A 22,073-nucleotide genomic window follows, 5' to 3' on the forward strand; every position below is an offset into this window, starting at 1 on the left:
TATTTTGCCTGCAAGTTGCACCAAGAAGGTTCCAATCGTGCATGAGTCCGGCGCGATTGACGCAGCGCTAGCTTCTCTCGCCAATTCGAGCTCGGGAGTCAGATCTAGAACTAGCACAAAAACCGCGTACCTGGTTAAACGACAAAAGGAAAACCAGGAAGAGAAACAAAAGAGAACATCTGCCTTTGCAGCGTCATTCACTTTTGAACCACCAATTAGCTACACAAAGCAGACAATATGCAGTTCCGCGGAACGGTCGACCGGCTGGACAAGCCAAGTGCTTACTTCAACAAGCAACACAACAAGCGACGACGTACCGACAACGGCGATGATGATGCGCCGCCGCCCCCACCACAGGAGGACCCCCTCGCCAACTCGACAACGCTCTATGTTGGTAACCTGTATGTACTACGCCCACCAGTGCATCTTGGAACCTGGCCATGTAGCCATATCCGTCCCAGCTACTAATGTCTCCCACAGGTCATTCTACACAACTGAAGAGCAAGTATACGAGCTCTTCTCAAAGTGTGGCGAGATCAAGCGCCTTGTGATGGGCCTGGACCGCTTCAACAAGACGCCCTGCGGTTTCTGCTTCGTCGAGTACTACACCCACCAGGACGCGATCGACTGCATGAAGTACATTGGCGGCACCAAGCTGGACGAGCGTGTCATCCGCACAGATCTGGACCCGGGCTTCGAGGAGGGAAGGCAGTACGGCCGCGGCAAGTCTGGCGGTCAGGTCCGCGACGAATATCGTGAGGACTACGATGAGGGTCGCGGCGGCCTCGGTAGGGCAATCCAGATGGAGCGCGAGGCGCGCGCGAGAGAGCAGAGGGATTCTAGGGACGAGGAGGAGCGTGGGCACTTGAGGTGAACAAATGCGCTTGTTTACTTGATGGCGCTTGGGAGGGTTTGTGTGATTTGCCCTTGTTTGATTCGGACAAAGGCACTCACTATATACTTGCCGGTGAGGGGCCAGGATCAGGTTCAAATGGAATTTGCACTTTTGATGATACCAATGAAGACTCATTTTTTTTTCTACAAAGATGATGTTACAGACGCTTAAATACAACAAAGTGATACACGCCTCATAGGTCATTATCGGCTTGCCCACAGTGACGGCGTTCTTATCAACAAAGGCACCAAGGTGCCAACAGCAGAGCTGAGATTGTGCAACGAGTTGCAGGATGTACCGAGCAGTCTTATGCATGGAAGGTACGCTGCGTCCCATGATTGATATGCGAGAAAAACGGCCATGCGTGAATTGTATCCCAGCCGGATTCCAGAGTCGAAATCGAACGCTCCATGGCTTTCGTCCAGAGTTGGCACTTCCCGATGAGTTGAAACCTCTCGAGGGATCAATATATCGTGATTTTCGTTCAACTGGTTCATCAGAAACCAGGAGGGTTGACTCTCTGTGACACTCTTGTCCACTTTGGCAGCTCTGTAAAAGAAGGATCCTGTCAGTTAACGTTTCCCAAGACAAGCAGCCCCAAGCGATCGACCCAGGAGCTCAAAATTCCGAGCAAAATAAAATAAAATAAAAGGCCGCCTACTGTGAATGCCCTTCCGGTACTTCTTCTCGTACCGCGCAAAGATGGTGTACTTGTCCCTGGGAGCCATCTCAGCCTCGGTCGGCATCTCCTCCTTCCACCTCTCGAGCGACTTGAGCGATTCGCCCTTCTTGGCTAATGCCTTGTCCAAAGTTGCTACAACGTCGTCGACAGCTCGCAGCCGCCTGCGCTGGCGGAGTTTCTGGAATCGAGAGAGTCGCCATGGGGTCTTCCTGTTGAATTTGGAGGCTATTTGTCAATGACTGGCTTGGAAGGACGAACCGGCTGACGAGCAAGGAAAAAAAAAAAGAAAAGTAGACTTACCATAGAAGACCGCCATTTAAGACGTTTGTTATCCTAAATGGTCCAAACATTGTGTGTGGTTTTCGACGTACGCTATTAGACTTGCACGCGGGCGTGGTTCAATCAAGTCGGACGTCAGGGCGCGCCAAACTCGAAATTTCACATAGGCGTCCCATCCCCCCTAGCTTGGGACTGTCGACTAGGGTGCGTCTTCGGATCAACTCTGGCAAATTCTCCACAGTTTTCTCTTAGCTCCCGGGCCCCTGTGAGCGCCGTGGACTCGGGTGAGCTCCGGCGTGCCAAAACCTCCCCCCACCAAAAACTCCACAGCTGGTGTGTCCCGCGACCGCGTTCCACCGTCGCAATCCCGAGTTGCCCATCGCAAAACGGGGGCAAAAGCCTGTGTTGATACGTTTGGTCGAAGGAGACAAGAAACAATTATTCTCTCCTTCCTCGTAGCGAAAATACGCAACAAAGTCGGGCCCCCGATGTCCGACACCACCTGATCGTTCCTCAACCATGTCCTACTACTTCGCCATTATCGGGACGCAGGATAACCCACTGTTCGAGTATGAGTTCGGCACGTCGAAGCAGGGTGGCGACGGCATGCCCCGTTTCGCCGAGGCGTCGCGCCACATGAACCAGTTCATCCTGCACAGCAGCCTGGATATCGTGGAAGAGGCGCAATGGAATACCGGCCAGATGTTCGTCCCCAGGTCGGCAATATGCACCCATCCGTAGCGCTCAGCTAGAGCTGACATTCATGGGCAATTTCTTTTTCCCTTCCCAGGTATCTGAAGTGCGTCGACAAGTTCCTCAACAGCTACGTCTCGTGCTTCGTCACCGGCGGCAACGTCAAGTTTCTGCTCCTCCATCAGCCCGTTGTCGTGGGCCCGCAGACGACCGCCGCCACTCGCAACTCCATCGCCGCGAACCCTACGAGTGTGGCTACCGAGGAAGCCATCAAAAGCTTCTTCATGGAGGTCTACGAGAACTGGGTCAAGGCCATCATGAGCCCCTTCTACAAAGTCAACATGGAAGTCAGGAGTCCCATATTCCGTGCAAGAGTTGCTGCGGCCGGGAAGAAGTACCTCTAAGGGGCGGAATGGGATATGACGCCTCGGATATGTGCCCAACAAAGTGGGACTTTTTGAGAGAGGAGATGGTGATATAATTACACTCAGTGCTGGCTGTCTGGTTTACCTATCCGAATCATGTACTCGTGCAGTCTGTGGCGGTGTGCGATCAACCTCACGAACATGACCAGTTGAACAAGATTCAACTTGACAAGAAAACGTATTTTGTTTTCACACATACAGTCACAGTAATTCAAGATACCCTTTCTGCGTTTCACTCATGCTAGTCAATCAATGAATTATCTCTCGCGCTAACATTAGACCTTTGCATGGTCAGTGTCTGCATTCCAGCACGCTGCACATGAAACATATCATTAAAGTTTCAACATCAGAACCATCACTAGGTATTCATCTGTTGTTTATTTGGTGTTTCATAATGACGCGAAGGCCACGAGACCTTCTTTGATTGATTCCCTTGTGAACCGGTAAAAATTTACCATCGCCGTAACGCCAGTAGTCCTGTAATTGCCCAAACCCGAACGCGAAAAGAAATGCAGAAAACGACATGCTCGTGAATAGACTTCTCCCCATCTAACCACCGAAACCGTAGAGGGTGCGGCCCTGCCTCTTGAGAGCGTAGACAACGTCGAGCGACGTGACGGTCTTGCGCTTGGCGTGCTCAGTGTAGGTGACGGCGTCACGGATGACACCCTCGAGGAAGGACTTGAGGACACCACGGGTCTCCTCGTAGATCACTGGAAGGGTGAGGTGTTAGTAGATTGACGTGTTGAGGGATGATACATCGATGAAATAACATACTGGCAGAAATACGCTTGACACCACCACGACGGGCCAGACGCCTGATAGCGGGCTTGGTGATACCCTGAATGTTGTCACGAAGAATCTTGCGGTGACGCTTGGCGCCACCCTTTCCAAGACCCTTTCCTCCCTTTCCGCCTGTGATTGAGAATTGTAATCAGCATGATGCAAGTTGTATAGTAATGTTGTGATGGAATGGAACCAAAGTCAAGTGCATGTGGGATGAGGCGCGACGCGTTGAGTGTGATGCGTCACGTTGCCCGATGGCAACAACCCATATGCAAGCTTGACCGAAGCAAAATAGAATAGTCGACGAGATTCAGCGACAAAATAAAAATCAGTATCAACTTACGTCCAGTCATCTTGATGGATTTGAATGAGAATGAAGTTGATTAAAGTGTTTATGATTGATTGTCGCGATGAACAAATGGATGATGCAGCTTTGTTTTGTTGTTGGTGGTTTACGGGAATGGGGGAGTAGAGTGGAGGAGTTGGGAATGGGAAAGGTGGGTTGGGGGGTTTTATACCATGCAGAGTGATTTGGTTTCCCTGGTTGGGGGTAAAAATGGATTTTCTTGTCCGGCTTTTTTTGTCCTGAAAAATGCCCAAATCTGACCTGATTGAATGCCGCTTTTTGGCGCTGTTTTACGCGCTCTTTCCTTTCTTGATTCAAGCCCATTTTCCCTACCGAGAAAAAGAGGGCGGCTGATCTGGATACCCCTGTATGTGGCCCGTGCATAGAACCGCCCCGCACCTCCCCAACCTCTTCTGCATTGGTCAAACTCACAGACGCGACAACCAGCGCGCAACGCGCCGAAGACGCTACAGATGGGTGCATTTGACAACGGGCAAGTAGACAGAAGTTTGAGCAGCCTTCATCGGTTATGAATATTGGGCTGGAGGCTCTTTCTTTCGAGTAGGCATGCTATCTCAAGTCCCTTTTCTCTCTCTTTCTATCTTTCTCTCTTTGATCTTTGGTGCTTGATTCTATCATCGCGTCCAGACGCATTCTTTTTAAGTAGGGTGAAATCATTCACGCGTCCGAAACTCGCCTAGCAGACCGCCATCTCAGGCGAACACTCCACGCTGGATAGCTGTCATCAAGGCTGATCTGATGGGTGTAGCTGCTTGACGTATATGGCTTGTTCCTTCTACCTCGCTTCGTTTGTCAAGGTTGGTGGTTGGCGACACTTGTTACTGGCTACTACTGTTAAGCTTGTTGGTGGTCAGTTTGCAGCATGAAGCATTTGACTTGCAAGACCCGCGTCGAACATCAAGATTGTCTCGCTCCAATTTGAGGTACCCAAAGAACTCCCAGGAGCCAGGTAGGCGTCAATCCATCGTTCACTAGCGTGTGCACTACAGCTAAAGTGTTTTTCAAAGAGTGTGAATCGGTATGTCAAAGTAATCGCACGAGCAGAGACTCTGTACTGTTTAACCCCAAACCACACGAATTGTTGTCGTCTCAAACTCCCAATGCCGAAAAGAACAAACCAAGACAAGGGAAAAAGAACGCAATGCTGTAACATGATGCTCGTGTTGTCCGCCCTACGCCCAAAAAAAATAAAAATAAAGACCGCTTCCCCAAAAACACAACCGCATAGTCAAAGCCTTACCCAACTATCTCCCGATCCAGGCGCCCTCCCGTCCCATCCCATGGCTCTCCCCAGAACTCAGTGGCCAGAAACAATCTCAAATTGCTTGCTTCCCAGCAAATAGCATGTCCAGAACGCCAATGCAATGCTGCATTTCCATGGATTGAAATGATCGATGGTTCATATCTTCTCGTGTCGTTTCATAGACGCCATGCAACAACGTCCCACTGATTTCCCTGGTGGCCAATTGGGCTAACGGGTGAAGAGTTTCATCTCAGAGTCGGTTATATACATTCGTAGCAAGTTCTAGAGAGAGAAAGCCGTTACCCTCGCCCACACTTGGGCAACATTGTTATTGTTATTGTCATTGCACCATGGAGTCGTCATAACATTCATCATCCTCGAGACTTTCTATGGCCTTTTTGATCAATTGACTGGCCTGTTCGGGGTTGTCAGCCATCACCGTTGGGTAGCCCAAGAAAAGCAACATTGACATGCAGCGGCTGGCTTACCTTTGGATCCAGACTCAGTGCAATCGTAAAGTGATGGACCGCCGTATTCTTATCGTTAAGTGTTTTGTAGAGCTTTCCAAGCAGGAAATGCACAGTCGCCTCGTCCGGTGCGAGGTCCTTGAGGATCATGAGCTCTTTCTGAGCCTCGTGTAGTTGTCCCAACGCCAAAAGAGCGCGCGCTTTCATGAAGCGTGTTTGCGCTGCCCGCGGTGCTAGTTCGGTCGCCTTTGTGAAAAACTGCAGGGCCTGTACAACTTGCTTTTGCTTCTCCAGTGCCGTACCGATGCAGCATATCAGGACCGCGTTGGTCGGGTGAATCACTGAGGCCGCATGGAAGTGGGTATATGCCTTGTCATAGTTGCCAAGTTTCTCGTACACTCTTCCGATGCCATAGTAGGCATTGTAATGGCGCCGGTCCGCCGCTATGGCGTGCCGGTATGATGTCAACGCCTTATCGTATTCTTCACTAACAAAGTGCTCATGCCCTTGAAGTGTGTAGGCATATGCAAATTTTGCGTCGAGCTGCGTAGCACGCTTGAAGCACCGCAGCGCTTGTTCGCGATCTGATGCCAGCGACCATGCATTGCCCAAGGCGCACCAGGCGTGCGGTGAATGCCACGCTATGTCAACAAGCTCGTGTGCCAGAAACGATGCCTCTGTTTCCTTCTTCAGGTGCCAAAGTACTGTGGAATAGACCTCCATGTCCTCCAGCCGATTCGGTGCCAATGTTCTTAAGCGCTTGAAGGAGGCCTCTGCTTCAGCATACTTGGTCTGTTCATACTGAGCGCGTCCGATGTGAGCTAAAACCCACGGGGTGTCGACATGAGCTCGCGGTATCGTGCTGAAAGCTTGCACAGCTTCGCTGCACTGGTACTGCGACAAAGCCAAATATCCCGTTCCCAGGCGTTTGAGAAGATCCATCAACAACCGCAAGGTTTCTTCTAATCTTACTGTGCTGTGTCCGTCCGCCTCGATTGTTCTTGCAGGTCCTAGAGGTGGTTGAACTGCATCTCTCATCTTCGGGGGCTCGACATGATCAACATCCATGGTATTTTCCTCCACTGGCTTTCGGTTCCCACTCACAACCCTCCCAACGCTAGAACCGCTACTCCCTGGCCGCATGATTCTCGAGATGGCTGGTCTGGCTTTCTTCATTTCCCTCGTAGATGTGGTGCCAATGGGAGCAGCTGCAGCGTTCGGCTTGGCAGTAGAGGGCTGCTTGAACATGTTGAGCCTGGCACTTCTTCTCTGTGGTGCTCCGGGTTCTTCGGTAACACCTGGCCTGGATTGGACTGGATGCCCAGATATGGTCCGCTTCCGCTGTTCAGCTCCCAACAGTGATGACGCTGAAGTTCTGAGCATCTGGGAAACGGGCTGCTCCGTGGCTGAAGGGGCTTCTGAGTTGGGGTCCAAATTTGCTCTTCGTTTAGTGATGCCACGATATCCCATCCTTGGCGGGGCATCCGAAGGAGGTGGTTCAATAGTATGCGCTGCCCTAGTTTTGCGCATGGGCGCGTGCGGAGGCTCAGGATGAGCCCCTCCACGCAAGGCGTTTATCTCCACCGGAGCCGAAGGAGCTGGAGGAGTGTCTAGGAGATCACTCGCACTGCTTGGTCCTGAAGCTGCTGCCATCCTAGAGCGAGCAGCTGCGATCTTTTGGAGAAACTCATTTTCTTCGGTCTCGGCGGCTACCAGATTCCCGAGTGCCTGTCTGTCCTGGAAGGCGACTGCTCTTGGTTGGTCGAAGGGATCCGAGGTGTCTGCGGGGGCCGAACGCAAAGCTGACTTTCTCGGCAGCGGCTCTAATGTAGCTGCTGAAGATGTTTCCTTGTCGTTAATCGTGGGTTTATCTTCTGAATCAAGAGCCCGCACAAGCTTGTCGGTGACCTTGAATATGTTTGGAACCTTGATGTGAACACCCATGTCACACAACGATGTGAAGGCATCCCACATGAAAGGGTTCAGCTTCAGTGCGTCCTCAAAGCAGGATACAGCCCTGTTCTTGTCGTCAAGCCCCTGATAGAGCTTACCAAGCAGGCAGTTTAGCGCGGCAGCATCAGGTATCAGGCTGCGCGTGGAGGCCGTGTGTTTCCCAAAAGTGGTTTTATGCGGCCATTGCGGTCGACACCTCTCCAGTGCGATAGCCCCATCTCGATATCTTTCTAGTGCCAAGCAGCTCTGCGCAAATATGTAGGCCCGCCCTATATGTAAACTCCGAAGGCCTGCTCCCTTCAAGTCGTCCTTGCTGGCATCGTGCGCCGACAGAAAATCTCCCAGGCGGAAATGGCAGAGGGCAAGGAGAAACGCTGATTCGGGGGATCGAGGGTCCTGAGCAGCGAGTCTTTCGGCGAAAAAGAGCGCATTTTCGTGTGCACTGTTGTCGAGGTGGTATAGCACTGCGTGTCGTAACAGTGCTGCGACATTGGCACCACTGCTACCAGGTGCCATGGCAGCGGACTGTACCAAGGGCCGTGACATTCGACTATGCTCGTAGACTGCTACCTGACATGCCAAGCCATGGGATCAGGCTAAGGAGGAGGCTCAGGACCAAAGGTACCTTTGCCACCCCAAATCGAAGGCCGACAAACGCGCTTCGGGTTCGTCGCTCTGTATTCGCCGCGGGAGGCTTCTGCCAGGTTTTACGCGACCGAAAACCGCGACCAAAGTGCCTGTGTCTATGTTCGGGCGCGTGAGGACGTCGTTTTGCTATGGCGACCAGGCTGGTGGCGCCTCGATGTCGACGGGTTTTATGGGATGATTAGACGCAAAAAACCATTAATAATTACGGATATGTAAATCTCGACGAAGATGAGCTTTGCGTAAGTAAGTTAGGCAAATTTATTCTTGCCAAAGGCGACCCCAAAGTTATTGTGTAAGGGTGGAAGAGCGAGTGGGGTGTTCTTTGTTCGTCGGTCAGACGTACACAAACGCGCCCCAGAAAAAAACCATCCAAAGGAAAACAAGCTTGTTTGCATGCAAAAAAAGACGTGCACCAGCAACAAAGAGGTGCAAAAAAAATTACTGTTTGCATGCCATTATCTCTGTCGGTCAAAAATGAAGTGTGAAATTGCCGCGCAAACGATTGAATATCAATCTCCAAAGCCAGATGGGTTCAGGGGCAATAATGACTGAAATGTTTGTGAGGAAGAAAAAGCTTTTGGCTTGCTGATGCACGCCTTCCTCACGTCGCGATGTTGTTGTTCGCAGTCTCTTCCGACACCCTGATTGGTCGAGGGGCGCTTAAAGGTCTTGGCTGGGCCTGCCCAAGCAACGGGGGACTCCCGCCCCATGCGCGCGTTCCGATTGAGTGGCAACACTAACGACGGGAGATTTGTCCACTGCAAGCCACGCGGATGAGGTAAGGTACCTCAGTGAATTGACACTCTTGACACACTTTGACAGCCATCCGACACAAAACCCCCAAGTGGCTCATTTGTCTTTGGTTTTCGAACAGACGCCACAAAGATTCCCCCGAATACGTTTGTTTGCAATTACCAAATCATATATATATTTTTCTTTCCGCGACCAAACAAAACGCACCATCTCAGCCTCATCTTCCCAATTGTCATGGCACAAAAAGCAAAAAAAGATCGCGCCAAGTCCAACGCGGCCACCCTTTACAAACTTCACGTCGGATCCGCATTGGTACATGCCACCTTCCTGCTCTGCCACACCATCCTCAAGCCGCGATCTCTGCTGGGCTACATCCTCGTGTCCGTCCCTAGCTTCATCTGCCAGCTTACGCTGGAAAAGGCCGGTCGACCGAAGCACGATGCCAACGGCACACTCAAGTCTTCGGGTGAGGACCTGGCAGCATCCGGGCTAACCGAGTACATGTTCGACGTTGTCTGGGTCACGTGGGCAACATTGGTCCTCGTTATCCTCTTTGGAAATTCACTTTACTTTATCTGGCTCCTCATCCCAGCATTTGCTGCATACAAGGGATTTGGTCTGGTGGGGACTGCCCGGCAGATGGCCGGTTTGCAAAAAGGCGGCGTTGATCCAGCCGGTGCGCAACAGCAACCTGCTAGTAACCGGAAACAACGACGTGCGGCATGATCTAAGTGGGACGAATGGCTGGTGGTTTATATGTCGTCTATAAGTGGCATTGCGGGCGCGGTATTTGATCTATGGCGTTGTCCATCTCTACCTGTGGCAGTCGAGCTCCCGCGTCCACTTTTGCAATATAGCCTCGTCGCAGTCTTTGACCATGATATGGATATGTTCGAGGGTTCTCACACTCTGAAGGGCGACCCAATTCTTGAACCACATCACCTGATCCTCACCTCCCGGGCCAAGCTCATCCACGAAAAAGCGCTTGACAAAGTTTGCCACTGTTTCCCTGCTCTCCGGTGTCATGTCGCCCGTTTCCGGGTTGGTGGGTATCACAGTACGTGACCACACCACAATGTGCGTGATGCCAGAGGCCAGGCCATATGGCCAGTCATTCAACAGAACTCTGTAGTCGGAGGGGTCTGCAAAAGGAATCGATGACGCCGGTGTGAAAGGAACATCACCCCAAGTTTTAGGGAGTCGATGGATCATGATATATTTGGTCATGCTGCCATACTCGGCCTTGGTCTCGGCTGTCCATTTCATGTAGCGCCGTAGGTCTGACGGTTTCCGCTTGAGTACTTCGAGCTTATTTGTGTCTGGATACAGTCGTTAATATTTCCAGTTACAGACAGGTAAATGGCTCATGATGTTATTTTTACTATCAAAAGCACGGCAACTTCTCGGTCATGGCCGGCATACCGATGATTTCCCGAAGCTCGTCCCAATCATGGTACTTGAACTCCTCATCTGTTTGTGACAAAACCCACTTGTCGACGTCTGTCAGTGGGAAAGGAGCTTCCTCAATCTTGACAGGTTCACCCATGGTGGCATGCGTTGAAATTTGGAGCGGAATCAATGTGGGAAAGGATCTTGCTTGAATATAGGAATATTGTCTGAAATGGATTTCAAAGAGCAAAATATGGGCCAAGGCGGTCTAATCACATCCGCGCTAGTTGCAAGAAAAAAGTATTGAGGCTCTATGTTAGAAATGACCCAAGTTGCAATGCAGCACTATGCTGCGGAGCTCAAAGGCAGTACAGGTTTTGTTGCTTGATGGTGGTGAGTGATGGGAGGGAACTGCCCCTCTCTACCTTCCCTACAATTGGTCATTGGAGGGGTTCAAGATTGGTTGATCGATCGAATCAATTGCGTTGGGCATTCATTCACTTCCCAACCAACATTAGCCCTGCCGTATCGTACCTTATGAGTGATACCTGAGGTAGGACTTAACACACTTGCGGTAAGACAATCCGCTGTTTTTAGAGAAATTTTAACCAGGGACGTAATTAACGGAATTCCACTTGTAAAAATATCCATATTAGATCCGCCACGGCTTTGACAACTTAACGGATCTTCGGATACGATGGAACTTTAAATTAGTATTCGTACAAATAAGTCTGCTTCCGGACTTCGGGCTTCTGGCGGTCACAGGATCAGCCCACTTCCGGGGCCCGCAAATTTTCGGTGGGATGATGTCGCAAATTGGCCCGACCAGGTCGCGCTCGGGTCTAGCTTCAAATTCCGCCTGGTCCCATCCCCTGCCCACGAAAGCTCCAAAGGCCACTCAAAAAAAAGAAGACATAAAAGCCAGGTTAGGTCCCACCGGGCACATAGAAGCAACGACGAAGGCAAAACAGCGTCAAGAGAGGAAAGTATGGCACCCCCTCTAAGTTCCAAGGTTTACGTCGACGGGGTCTACATCCCCGCGGCGCTCATTGTCATCGGCACCGCCATCGTCAAGAGGGACTGGGTCGTCTACAGTGTCGCCCTTGCTTTGGCTCTCGGCACATGGAAGTTCTTCCAGCTCAGTAAGTAGAAAACTTGTTTGCATCTGTTCTGCGGTGGAAAATCAATGCTAACGCGGGATGTGTTTTTACAGAGCCCAAAAAGGTCCTTGACCCAACAAAATTTCAGGAGTTCGAGCTCAAGGAGAAGACCATTATATCCCACAATGTCGCCATGTAAGTTTTTCTGTCCCGCTGGGTAAGCCACCATTGCAAAGCTTGGACTGTTTACTTACCCATGCGGCCCTCTCGCAGCTACCGTATCCAGCTCCCATCGCCGTCTTCGATCCTTGGTCTTCCCATCGGCCAGCACATCTCCATCGGCGCCGACATCCCCCAGCCCGACGGCAGCAGCAAAGAGGTTGTGCGGTCCTACACCCCGATCAGCGGTGACGAGCAGCCCGGCTACGTCGACCTGCTGATCAAGTCGTACCCCACCGGTAACATCTCCAAGTACATGGCCGGGCTCTCGGTCGGCCAGAGCATCCGCGTCAGGGGCCCCAAGGGCGCCTTTGTGTACCAGCCCAACATGGTCCGTCACTTCGGCATGATCGCCGGCGGTACCGGCATCACCCCCATGCTCCAGGTCGTTCGCGCCATCGTCCGCGGCCGTGCCGCTGGCGACACCACCCAGGTCGACCTGATCTTTGCCAATGTCACCAAGGAGGATATCCTGCTCAAGGAGGACCTTGATGCGCTCGCGGCCGAGGACAAGGGATTCAGGGTACACTACGTTTTGGACAGGCCGCCTGAGGGCTGGACTGGTGGCGTTGGCTTTGTTACACAGGACATGATCACCGTAAGTCGATGTATTGGGAAAAGAAACGGTGGCAAATGGCATGCGGTCGTTATACTAACCAGATTTCTACGTGACAGAAATGGCTCCCCAAGCCGGCAGACGATGTCAAGATCCTGCTGTGCGGTCCCCCGCCTATGGTTAGCGGTCTGAAGAAGGCTACCGAGGCTTTGGGCTTCAAGAAGGCGCGCCCCGTGAGCAAGCTTGAGGATCAGGTCTTTGCCTTCTAAGCATGCACAGAGATGCGCAGGTATTATGAGAGCGGCCGGTTATGAAGCTCTGCAGTCTAGACTTGCAATTATAAAGCAAAAATATACAAATCATGAAGCGTACAAATACCTGGCGCAAGAGTCTTGCACCTCGTTTGAATATGGCATATGCAATGTGACTGGCGTGGCTGTTATAACTGCTTGCGACGAAATTGTTCATGAAACACTTATTGTCATCGCGCAATTCCTTTGTGCTATATGGGCCCCATTTCTCTCCCGGCCAGTGCTGGAGATTCATTGAGTACGCATCAATATCATAATTAGTCCATGCTGCTCTTCCATTTTCTGCATGATTCTGGCATTTGTCGTGCCTGCCTGTGGCGATGGGTGGTATATCACCCTAGCACCGTTTGGGGATCACCTTCAGCTCCTGTTCCTCCTCCAAAGAGATCACTGCGTCTTCTTCGTCTCCGGTTTCTGAACGCCAGGCGCCATTCCTCCCTCTGCGCTCTTTGCCAACCCAGCCCCGAGGAGCTTCCAGACCACCCAACCAAAACCCAAAAGAATGACGGCGGCAGTGCCAGCGCCGATCCAGCCCGACCTCTCTATGTCCAGGACCGGAACGTCGACGCCGAGCACGAGGCGCGTGGTCCCGACGGGCAGAGGGGGCGGCCTCGGCTCGAGGTGCCAAAACACCGTGTTGACGTCGAAGAGGCCGTCGTATCCGAGCCTGGTGCGGTCGAACGGGTTCGTGGCCAGGTTGCCCACCTCGTCAGCCGCGCAGGCCCAGAACACGGCGGGTGCGGGGACCTCGATGCTGCGATGACCGCCGGTCGCGGGGGCGAGGTAGCGCAGGTGCAGCGGGATCTCGGCCGTCCAGGCGTCGCCGGCGTCGACCGAGGGCTGGGCGAGGTCCACCAGCACGAACGAGCCCCATATGCTCATGGCGTAGTCAGGGGCCTCGAGGTCGACGGGGCTAGACATGTAGCGCAGGGCGGTGAGGTTCTTGGAGGCGAGGAAAAGAGGGTCCGAGAGCTGGTACATGTCGGCAAAGATGGTGCGGGGCAGCGTGAGGTAGGCGTGCGGCGTGCAGGACCCTTCGTCCGGCTTGCGCGACGTCATGACCAGCCTCAGGGTCGGGTGCAGGCCGGTGGAGGTGTCAGAGTGGTACGGGAAGAAGGACGTTACAGAGTCGCCATCGGCGGCCCGGTGACGGGATGGGAAGCCGAAGACGGTGGGGGAAGGGGTGTTGCGCTCGCCCAGTACGACGAGGTGGCCGGATATGCCAACCTCGTGACGCTCCAGGGTCGGCGCGGTGTCCTCGCCCAGCATGCCAACCTCAGTGCGGTGGCCCGGGTAGGCTGTCACGGTCAGGGGCTGGGCCTGGTATGGAGACATCGTGGTCACCCTGAGGATGTTGGCAGTGCTGTCCCATGAAATGTCGAGCGAGACGGACTCGGTCAGGCGCTCTGCCTGGGCTCGACAGAGGGGGTCATTTTCTGGGCACAAGTCATCCCTTATGTAGCGAGTGAGGTTCCGCAGGTCCTCGAGAGGTTGATAGAATTGATGAGCTGGCGAGTGAGAGAAGCGGCTCTTGGGAAGGGAGACAAATGATTCCTGGCATTTTGTCAATTAGGCCATGGAACGAAATGGATCGCATCATACTATTGCGCTACAACTACGACAGGACTACTCACATTCGATATGCAATTCTCCAGACCTCCGAAAGCTTTTCGTAATAGATCGCAGGTGAGGACTGCACTGTGCACGGAACAAACGAGTCAGGTTCAGGCTCAGTCTCAAGACAGACAAAGACGAACCTCTAGACTTACGAATCTTGATGCTTTTCATCTGCCAGCGGCGTATAGAATAGGTGGAAACCTGGTGGCAGTCTCGACTGCAGGGGGCTGACGGTTTGGTATGCGTGCGGGCCGACCCATCTCACGTGGAAGTCATTTGTAGCCGCGAGGAGCGCCAACAGCTCGGCGGGAAGTTCATCGCGGGCAAATGTTGCCCGAACTTCGCGGGCTGCATGAAGGTCTGGGCCCGCAAGGCTATCGTCGGTGATCTTGAGCGACGCAGGATCCACGGCATCGCCGGGTCTGTGGAGGAAGGTGATCCTCAGCTTCATTTTGATGGTCGGTACAGATTGAGGTACCGTATTGTGGAGGCCCAAGTCAGGTCAGGTCAGGATTGCTAGTTTTACTGAAATGTTGTGCAGCATTCCCAACCGCGTTTGGGGTTTCCTGGCAGAGTTAGGCTGGCGAATACCAGTAGCTGGTCTGTTAATTGCTTGATTGGCGAGGTGCTTTGCTAATCCTCGTTGCAGGTACATCAATTAGGCAGGTAGGCTACCAAGTTGCATGGCTGGATCAACACCATCGTAGCCTGGAATGTTGACCGAGCGACACTAAGGCCAGGCTCGGAATTGCACGGCGGGGCCCCACCGATCACATCAGCAGACACGTGGGTGGTGAGACGACAGTCACTTTTTCCAGGTCAACTCCTCATCAACCTCCTAGATGCAGTTGCACGACTTGTCACAATCATGCATGTCTACGTTGATTAATCTGAAGGAAGGTTGATCCTCACACGCAGCATCTAGTGCAGGGTCATACAGCCTAGTAACCATAATTATCACGATTGCGAATGCAAACCAAAATTGGAACATTGAACAAATTAACCAACACAGCCTGGACCTAGACTTTGTAGTTAATTATACATCTCGTCAATTTGGTCCAAGGATTATGCAATACCGCCATTCCAAGGCTCAACATCACGTTCGGCTTCTGTTCAGGGTTTTTTGAACGCCAACTTGCAGATGCAAGAGATCCAGTGGGTTGAGAGGTCCCAACGCCACTGTGGTCGTTAGCAGGTCGTTTGCGCCATGATGACTGCTGGCCAGCCGAGAGTGGATCATCGTCGGCAGCCCTCTTCCGCAAAGTCTCATTGTCCTTAGCCGGGACGGCGCGTTCTCTGAGCCTATCTGGGACCTCTCTGGCCATGCTGACGCGCAGGCGTCCACCGGCCCAGAACCTCCCGTTTGTCGCCATTGCGGCGGTGGAAGCTTCTTGGGCGGTCGCAAAGTCAACGAAGCAGTAATGGTGTTTCCCCGGCATGTTGCTCGTGGACGGGTGCGGAGTGATGCGTTTACTGATGGCGATACTACTCCACCGAACCTGGCCCGTCAGCAACAACTAATACCGATAATGGGAACGCACAATCACGTTGAAAAAAGGGGGGAGGGGAATGATAGTGAAGTTGGGAAAGGGGGTTCTCACGGGTGCGAGCCCGCCAGAATCTCTCGCACTTCCTCCTGGTTGTGCTGCTGGTTGATCATCTTGTCCAGCCCGCCTACATAAAGCCGTCGGCCGCTCGTTACGTGGGACTGGCTGAAGTGTTCAATGGCCCCGTACGGCCCTTGCTCAATGCCACGCTCGTCAATGATGCCGACCGGCACCCCTTTACTCATCGGAGTCCCTCGACGATGAGGTCCTCTGTCCGGACCAGTTGCCCCATCTGTTGAAGGCGGGGTTCGCCCCACCGACATTGTTGCTATTCCTCCATCTGCTGTTTCTGCCACTCGCATTCTGCTTCTTAGGTTCGCAGGGGCCGACCTTCAAGGGCCTGCCGCGGATGCTGGTGTGGAAAGATGTGAGGGCGCGCTCAGCGGTGGCGCGGTCCGGTAAGTCAACAAAGCAGTAGCCTGGGTTTCGAGCGGTCACGGGGTCTACGGAGATGTGGATATCTTGGTAGGCTCCGAAGTCGTTTTTCACGAGCGCGTCTTTGATTTCGGCCGGCTGGACATCGTAGAGCAAGTTGCCCAGGTAGATGCGCCGATCCCTCGAGGAGTGCAGCAGGCTGGCCAGACCCCATTCTAGTGTTGGTTTGGTGGGCTAGCGCTCCCAGCTGTGGTGAGGATCAATATACAAGCGACTTGGCACTACGGGTGGGGGTCTAGGGCTGCAGGCTGAGGTAGAATCCTCAAAGCTGTGCATTTGCGAGCAAAGTGGAAAACGATATTTTAAGTGCTACTTGGGGGCGGGGCCTGGTTTTCCTCCTGAATCCCGGACACGATTCGATAATGACCAGGTTTGCTAAAAATATGTCTGTGTCCCGCATTCCAAATGCTGAGAATGATCGGATGGCAAACAACGTGGTATAAAGGAGGGAAACAAAATAAGGTTATGGTTATCTTGTTGCCTGTATGTGGTACTTGATAGAACGCCTTATCGTCGACGGAATTACTGTACTTTCGGCGCATGGATTCGGAAAGGAAAGACAAGACCCATTTACAGTACCGGTAAAGAAAACCCAAAACTACCTATTTTGACAGCATCCTTACCTCCACTATTAACCGCTGTTATAGGACGGTATGGGCGTTATTCATGCGAGGCTCGAAGTGCGAGTGTGTGACTAAATAGACCCCCCAGAGCTGTGTGCAGTTACTTCCTCTCAAACGTGGGACGAGACGATTTCAACATTGGACAGTCATGTCATGGTCGAATTATTAAAGCACAGGAATGTCTTATACCGGTTACTACTCTACTAACAAGTCATAAGATGCCAAGATAAAATTAGTTTATTGCAAAAGGGTTTCGGTGAAAGAGACCCTGCAAGCCTGGTGTCGACAGGGTCTGATTACACACTCATGGGGAGTAGCGCTTTTCAATCAAGCAATAAGACCCCAATCTGCGACCGAAGGACAAGGGCACTAAACCCAATTGAGCCACCGAGAAGAGGGAAGGCCGCCCGTCGGACACAACAGATGACAGCCAGCCCAAGAAAACATCATCGCCGCATCCGCCTGCTCCTGATCTTGTTTACCAAACCACCAAAATTCATTCATCCCAAGCGCAATTGACAGCTTTTTCTTAATTTCCGTGCAAGTCAGCGACGGAGAGAGAAAAAAGAAAAAAAAAAAACACAAAAGAGACGACATCAAGATATGTGCAGCTCGCGAACCCGCATACCCTGTAAAAGATGAAAAGGTAGAGAGAAGCAACAGGCTGTAAAGCGGCCCTTACCGAATAGAGCCCCTCGTTCTACCTAAAAATCGCCGGTTTTCAATCCAGTCCAAGCCCGCACCACTTTTGTGCAGCAGCCTGGGCTGCCACCACAACAAAACGCCCACCATGGATTCTCATCAGCATCATCTTCATCATAATCACCCGCAACAATCTCAAACACACCAAGATGAGCCCTATGTTACCCTCCGGACGAGGGCACCAAGGGGTGATGGTGCCAGCATGAGCAGCGCAGATTCAACCGTAAGTTCTGGGCCATGGCCTTCTTCGCGATGGTCATCGTCAATGTGGAATAAACAAAGGCACCAGTTCCAAATACTAACGTGGTCTTTTCGAATGGGCACAGTACGGCTCGGGTGCGGGTGTCTCGACGCCTTCTGCAACTCATGACACGAGCCGTGTGAATTTTCACGTCAAACATCTCGAGACGTTTGCAAAAAGTCTAGAAGATGTATGTCTCTTTATTTCTCTCTTTTCTTCTGCAGCGATGGAATTGTTCATCGTGTCAACCGTCACCTAGCTTCAACGCTTTAATAATGCTGACCACAGCCACTTCATTTACCACCCACAGTCGGCTGGGCGAGCTTTTCCAAATAGGGGGCTCTCCATGCAAAGATATTCCAAAGTGCAAGTGCTGCTACTTCACTGGAAGTCTGATGATCTTTTCGTTCTGCCTGAGCTTGAGGACCTTGAGCAGTGTATGCGGGAAGACTACAGCTTCGAAACCGATATTTTTGCCATCCCGTCCGAAAACTCTCACCTGGAGTTGATGCTCAAGGTTGGTTCCTTGATCAAAGATCATGAAAGCACAGACACTCTCTTTATCGTCTACTATGGCGGCCACGCAAGGATAGACGAATCTAGGCAAAGCACCTGGTGTGCAACTCGCCACTCTGGCTCGCCATGGCTGCAGTGGTCCGCCATCCAGACTCTACTGGAACGTTCCGTCTCGGACACGTTGATCCTGCTGGACTGTTGTGCAGGCGCTGCGAGCGCTACATTCCCCAATGGCAAGAGCATCACCGAGACCATCTCAGCATCTAGCTGGGACGCCATAGCACCGGATCCAGGGCGTTACTCGTTCACAAATGCGCTCATCGAAGTTCTTCAGCAGTGGAAAGTCAGGACCTTCTCAGCAGCAATGCTTCACGCCGAGGTTCTAGCGCGCCTAAAACATCCCAGACCCATCACCATCAACGGCAAGCACTTCGAGGCTCGCTCAACCCCTGTGCACTTCATGATGACCTCGAACCACAAAGCGCCCAGCATAGAGCTGGGCCGTATCGTACCTGAGAACAGACGTCCTCCCTCGCCTCCGGATGAGCCAGAGGCGACCATGCCCCTCCCATCCGCTCCTATAAGCTCAGGCAGGGGTGGCTCAGTAGAGGGTGCTGGCACAGAACCTACCGAACATCGACCGCATGTCATGATCTCATTGGCCCTCGAAGACAACCAGCAACTTGATCTGGACGCATGGGAGCAATGGTTGGCCAGCTTCCCAGCGCTGGCCAAGTATGTCAAGGTTCAGGGTGTCTTCAAGAGCCATTCGACGCTACTCTTGCTGTCCCTCCCGGTCATGATCTGGGATTTGCTTCCAGAAGATCATGCGTGCAATTTCGTGGCTTTCATTAGGTCGAACAACATGATTAAGCCTTCTGCTGAGACCAACGATACGAGGATTGCCGATAATGTGTCCATTTCCGGCACCACCCAAGCAGAGGATATGATACCCGAAGACTTACGGGCCGGTCCACTTGTTGGTGGGCGGCATTTGCCCTATGATGGCCAAAGAACTCTGACAGCAGCACCGCGGGACTATATTAGATATATCCCCTCTTCTTTAAAGGGGCACGGTGCACAGCAGCCCCGGGATAATACTTACGAAAAGATCAGCCGGAACGAAATAATGAACACGTCAAGGAGCTCCAAGTGGACAGTATACCACCCAGAGTCTGTGCCCGAGGCACCTCGGTTCAATTCTCATATAGTTGCCCGTCTGGAAGAATACTTTAATAATGATCCAGAGCCGAGCAACGCTGCGATTGAATATTACGCATCAAACCTTGGCGCTCAGACAAATGACATAAGTGTGAGTTGCAAAATCTTTACCTGCTGGGGAAACGTCGATGCTGACAAGCAACCCCCATCAGCTCTGGTTCTATCACCGCCACAAGAAAGAGCGAGATTCGTACAGCCAGAGCAAGCGCAAACTCGCTGTGGAACCACCGCCACCGAGGGAGGAAGCGATACGCATGATCTTGCCAGGTCATCTCAACAGGCTCTTGGAGATCTATCCATCCCAGGTTCTCTTTTTAGACCTGCGACCCCCTACCGACTTCCAGAGGTCCCATATCCACCGCGCAGCCAACCTGCGTGCACCAGTGAGCTTTTTGGAGCACTCCACCATCGAAATGATCGAGGGTGCATTCTCGGACGAGACCAGCCATGCAAGCTTTTCCAAGTGGTATTCAGCAAAGTGTGTAGTTATCTACGACCGCGTGATCGAGTTTTCTTGGGAGTGTCCGACTGCCGAGGTGCTTTACGACAAATTCAGGAGCAAAGGCTGGACTGGCAGGTTCTTTGTCCTAAAGGGCCCCTACAGGGAGTTCTCGGCCTCGTACGAAAAGTACATAGTCGGTGCAAAGACTTCAACGGCCGCCAATGAATACCTTGAGTCTTTGGAACACACGCCACCAACCACAGCAGTAAGTCATTTTACTTGAGGTCCATTATTTCAGCCCAGTCACTGGGAGAATAGTTACCACTACAAGACGTACTGACAATTAGCAATAGGACCAAGTTGTCGAGTACCAGGATCAGTACGAAGAATGGCTACGTCTTGTGGAGAATGAAGATCGCGTGCCTTCAGCAAATCTCACACCAGCAAAGCAATCGGAAAGACTACGGGCCATGCAACAAAACCAAGAGGCACTGGAAAACGAATTCCAGTCACAATTTCCTGAGCTGTACAGGCAGTCCGTCGGAAAGCTTCCACAGCAGGACCCATGGCCGACGGACAGAAAGGAGAGGATTGAGGCATCACAAGGGCCGTTAGTAGCGCCGCTGAGCCGGGCACTGGATAAAATGCACGAGGCGGGAATGTCACCGCCGCCGGCACCACCACCACCCTTGGCAGATCGCAAGGGCAGCAGCTACTCGGATAAACTCGAAGGCAGCAGCGGGCGGAGCGGCGGCTATCCTCCCGACAAACCAGTCGGGGGCGGCCGCGGTGGCTACTCTGGGGATAAGATGGACGTCGAGCAGATGGAAGATGAAGACATGGATGGTGGTGGCCCTGGCGATTTGCCGGGTGGCCAGGCCGCGGTGGGTGTTGGAGGTGGAAGCGAATCGTCCAAGAAGCGGCATCAACAGCAGCAACCCTTCTGGAAGCGATTACGAAGCAGTAGATCGTGATGTCCTGCTCTTGCGATCTTCAACTGCGCGTGTCAAGAAAGTCTACGGGATCATATCATATCTAGCATGTATCACATTTTGGTCTTTTTCTTCTTCTTTTTCAGGTTTTTAATTGGCGGTTCAGATGGCGTATAGGGGTTTTTCTAACCAACGTGGGACTGATGGTACTTTTAGACTGCATGGACAAATATGTACACCCTATGACGGCGGGACAGGGTTTCTCGTTTGGTTAAAGATGTATATTGGCGCGTGATACATAGTGGTGTGCAGCTTGTATATATTGCTGCCGTCCTCTATAAAATAAAATAAAAAGAAAAGAAAAAAAAGAATTCACCCCTGAGTTAAATCACATACGGAACAGAACATTCGGCGTCTTTGACAATACCTCCCCGTGCTAGCAAGCTTCTATTGGATTGGGGACAACTAACGAAGTACTTTCTACTAAAGGTATGCAGCAGGGGGCTGGCTCTATCTAGTTCTATTTGCTCACCTGAAAGGGGAAACAAAAAATAAACAGACTCCTTTTGCTCCGCGACCCTCTCCCGGCGGTTGCTGATGTTTGGGCATTTTGAGAGATCTTGGCTTTTGCATGACTAGAGGCTTTGAGGACTAGAGCAAGGAGTAGTCGGGTGACAATGTGCCATCGGAGGAAAAAAAAAAGAGAAATAGTCAGGAAAACTAAAGTGTCTAGACCTGGAGGCCAAAGATGGATCGCCACACACACTCACTCGCTCATACACATTCACCACACGCTCACACAACATATAGATGAGGGTTTTCCGCGAGGCCGAACAAGTCTGCGACAGGGTGACAGGGTGGTGGAGGTATGTTTGGGGCGAATTCTCACCTAAGTTATTTCTCTATGCCGTGTGAGCCAAAACAGTGTTTTGGGAGAGTGTGTGAGGATGTTTTTTTTTTTGAGGGTTCAA

General features: G+C 52.1%; 10 protein-coding genes across 10 annotated transcripts; 4 read left to right on the forward strand and 6 right to left on the reverse strand.

Annotated features, from left to right (window-relative positions):
* The first annotated feature begins 21 nt into the window (after positions 1-21).
* MGG_06296 (nuclear cap-binding protein subunit 2) lies at positions 22-1,086 on the forward strand. The gene is made up of 2 exons (XM_003717244.1): positions 22-401; positions 481-1,086. The coding sequence occupies exons 1-2, from the start codon at positions 238-240 to the stop codon at positions 872-874; spliced, it is 558 nt and encodes a 185-aa protein (XP_003717292.1). The 5' UTR covers positions 22-237; the 3' UTR covers positions 875-1,086.
* Positions 1,015-2,088, reverse strand: MGG_06295 (uncharacterized protein). Its single transcript, XM_003717245.1, has 3 exons — positions 1,878-2,088; positions 1,557-1,786; positions 1,015-1,444 (listed from the first exon to the last, which is right to left on the reverse strand). Exons 1-3 carry the CDS (start codon positions 1,925-1,927, stop codon positions 1,392-1,394), a joined length of 333 nt encoding a protein of 110 aa, XP_003717293.1. The 5' UTR covers positions 1,928-2,088; the 3' UTR covers positions 1,015-1,391.
* A 287-nt stretch (positions 2,089-2,375) lies between these two features.
* On the forward strand, positions 2,376-2,953 carry MGG_06294 (trafficking protein particle complex subunit 2; the record flags this gene model as incomplete). The annotated part of the gene is made up of 2 exons (XM_003717246.1): positions 2,376-2,560; positions 2,647-2,953. The coding sequence occupies 2 exons, from the start codon at positions 2,376-2,378 to the stop codon at positions 2,951-2,953; spliced, it is 492 nt and encodes a 163-aa protein (XP_003717294.1).
* Positions 2,954-3,263: 310 nt separating this feature from the next.
* On the reverse strand, positions 3,264-4,327 carry MGG_06293 (histone H4). Its single transcript, XM_003717247.1, has 3 exons — positions 4,104-4,327; positions 3,752-3,889; positions 3,264-3,687 (listed from the first exon to the last, which is right to left on the reverse strand). Exons 1-3 carry the CDS (start codon positions 4,111-4,113, stop codon positions 3,524-3,526), a joined length of 312 nt encoding a protein of 103 aa, XP_003717295.1. The 5' UTR covers positions 4,114-4,327; the 3' UTR covers positions 3,264-3,523.
* A 745-nt stretch (positions 4,328-5,072) lies between these two features.
* On the reverse strand, positions 5,073-9,051 carry MGG_17195 (uncharacterized protein). The gene is made up of 2 exons (XM_003717248.1): positions 5,859-9,051; positions 5,073-5,785 (listed from the first exon to the last, which is right to left on the reverse strand). Exons 1-2 carry the CDS (start codon positions 8,334-8,336, stop codon positions 5,711-5,713), a joined length of 2,553 nt encoding a protein of 850 aa, XP_003717296.1. The 5' UTR covers positions 8,337-9,051; the 3' UTR covers positions 5,073-5,710.
* Positions 9,034-11,262, reverse strand: MGG_17196 (uncharacterized protein). Its single transcript, XM_003717249.1, has 2 exons — positions 10,614-11,262; positions 9,034-10,510 (listed from the first exon to the last, which is right to left on the reverse strand). The coding sequence occupies exons 1-2, from the start codon at positions 10,735-10,737 to the stop codon at positions 10,005-10,007; spliced, it is 630 nt and encodes a 209-aa protein (XP_003717297.1). The 5' UTR covers positions 10,738-11,262; the 3' UTR covers positions 9,034-10,004.
* Positions 11,263-11,480: 218 nt separating this feature from the next.
* MGG_06289 (NADH-cytochrome b5 reductase 1) lies at positions 11,481-12,897 on the forward strand. Its single transcript, XM_003717250.1, has 4 exons — positions 11,481-11,722; positions 11,794-11,875; positions 11,954-12,497; positions 12,575-12,897. Exons 1-4 carry the CDS (start codon positions 11,569-11,571, stop codon positions 12,722-12,724), a joined length of 930 nt encoding a protein of 309 aa, XP_003717298.1. The 5' UTR covers positions 11,481-11,568; the 3' UTR covers positions 12,725-12,897.
* Positions 12,898-13,153: 256 nt separating this feature from the next.
* On the reverse strand, positions 13,154-14,834 carry MGG_06288 (uncharacterized protein; the record flags this gene model as incomplete). The annotated part of the gene is made up of 3 exons (XM_003717251.1): positions 13,154-14,320; positions 14,401-14,464; positions 14,536-14,834. The coding sequence occupies 3 exons, from the start codon at positions 14,832-14,834 to the stop codon at positions 13,154-13,156; spliced, it is 1,530 nt and encodes a 509-aa protein (XP_003717299.1).
* Positions 14,835-15,282: 448 nt separating this feature from the next.
* Positions 15,283-17,149, reverse strand: MGG_12864 (uncharacterized protein). Its single transcript, XM_003717252.1, has 2 exons — positions 15,985-17,149; positions 15,283-15,868 (listed from the first exon to the last, which is right to left on the reverse strand). Exons 1-2 carry the CDS (start codon positions 16,290-16,292, stop codon positions 15,403-15,405), a joined length of 774 nt encoding a protein of 257 aa, XP_003717300.1. The 5' UTR covers positions 16,293-17,149; the 3' UTR covers positions 15,283-15,402.
* A 425-nt stretch (positions 17,150-17,574) lies between these two features.
* On the forward strand, positions 17,575-21,534 carry MGG_06285 (uncharacterized protein). Its single transcript, XM_003717253.1, has 5 exons — positions 17,575-17,973; positions 18,077-18,181; positions 18,302-19,819; positions 19,881-20,435; positions 20,524-21,534. Exons 1-5 carry the CDS (start codon positions 17,839-17,841, stop codon positions 21,142-21,144), a joined length of 2,934 nt encoding a protein of 977 aa, XP_003717301.1. The 5' UTR covers positions 17,575-17,838; the 3' UTR covers positions 21,145-21,534.
* Positions 21,535-22,073: the final 539 nt, after the last annotated feature.

Source organism: Pyricularia oryzae, chromosome 4, assembly GCF_000002495.2.
Source record: "Pyricularia oryzae 70-15 chromosome 4, whole genome shotgun sequence".
In the NCBI taxonomy this organism is placed as follows: domain Eukaryota; kingdom Fungi; phylum Ascomycota; class Sordariomycetes; order Magnaporthales; family Pyriculariaceae; genus Pyricularia; species Pyricularia oryzae.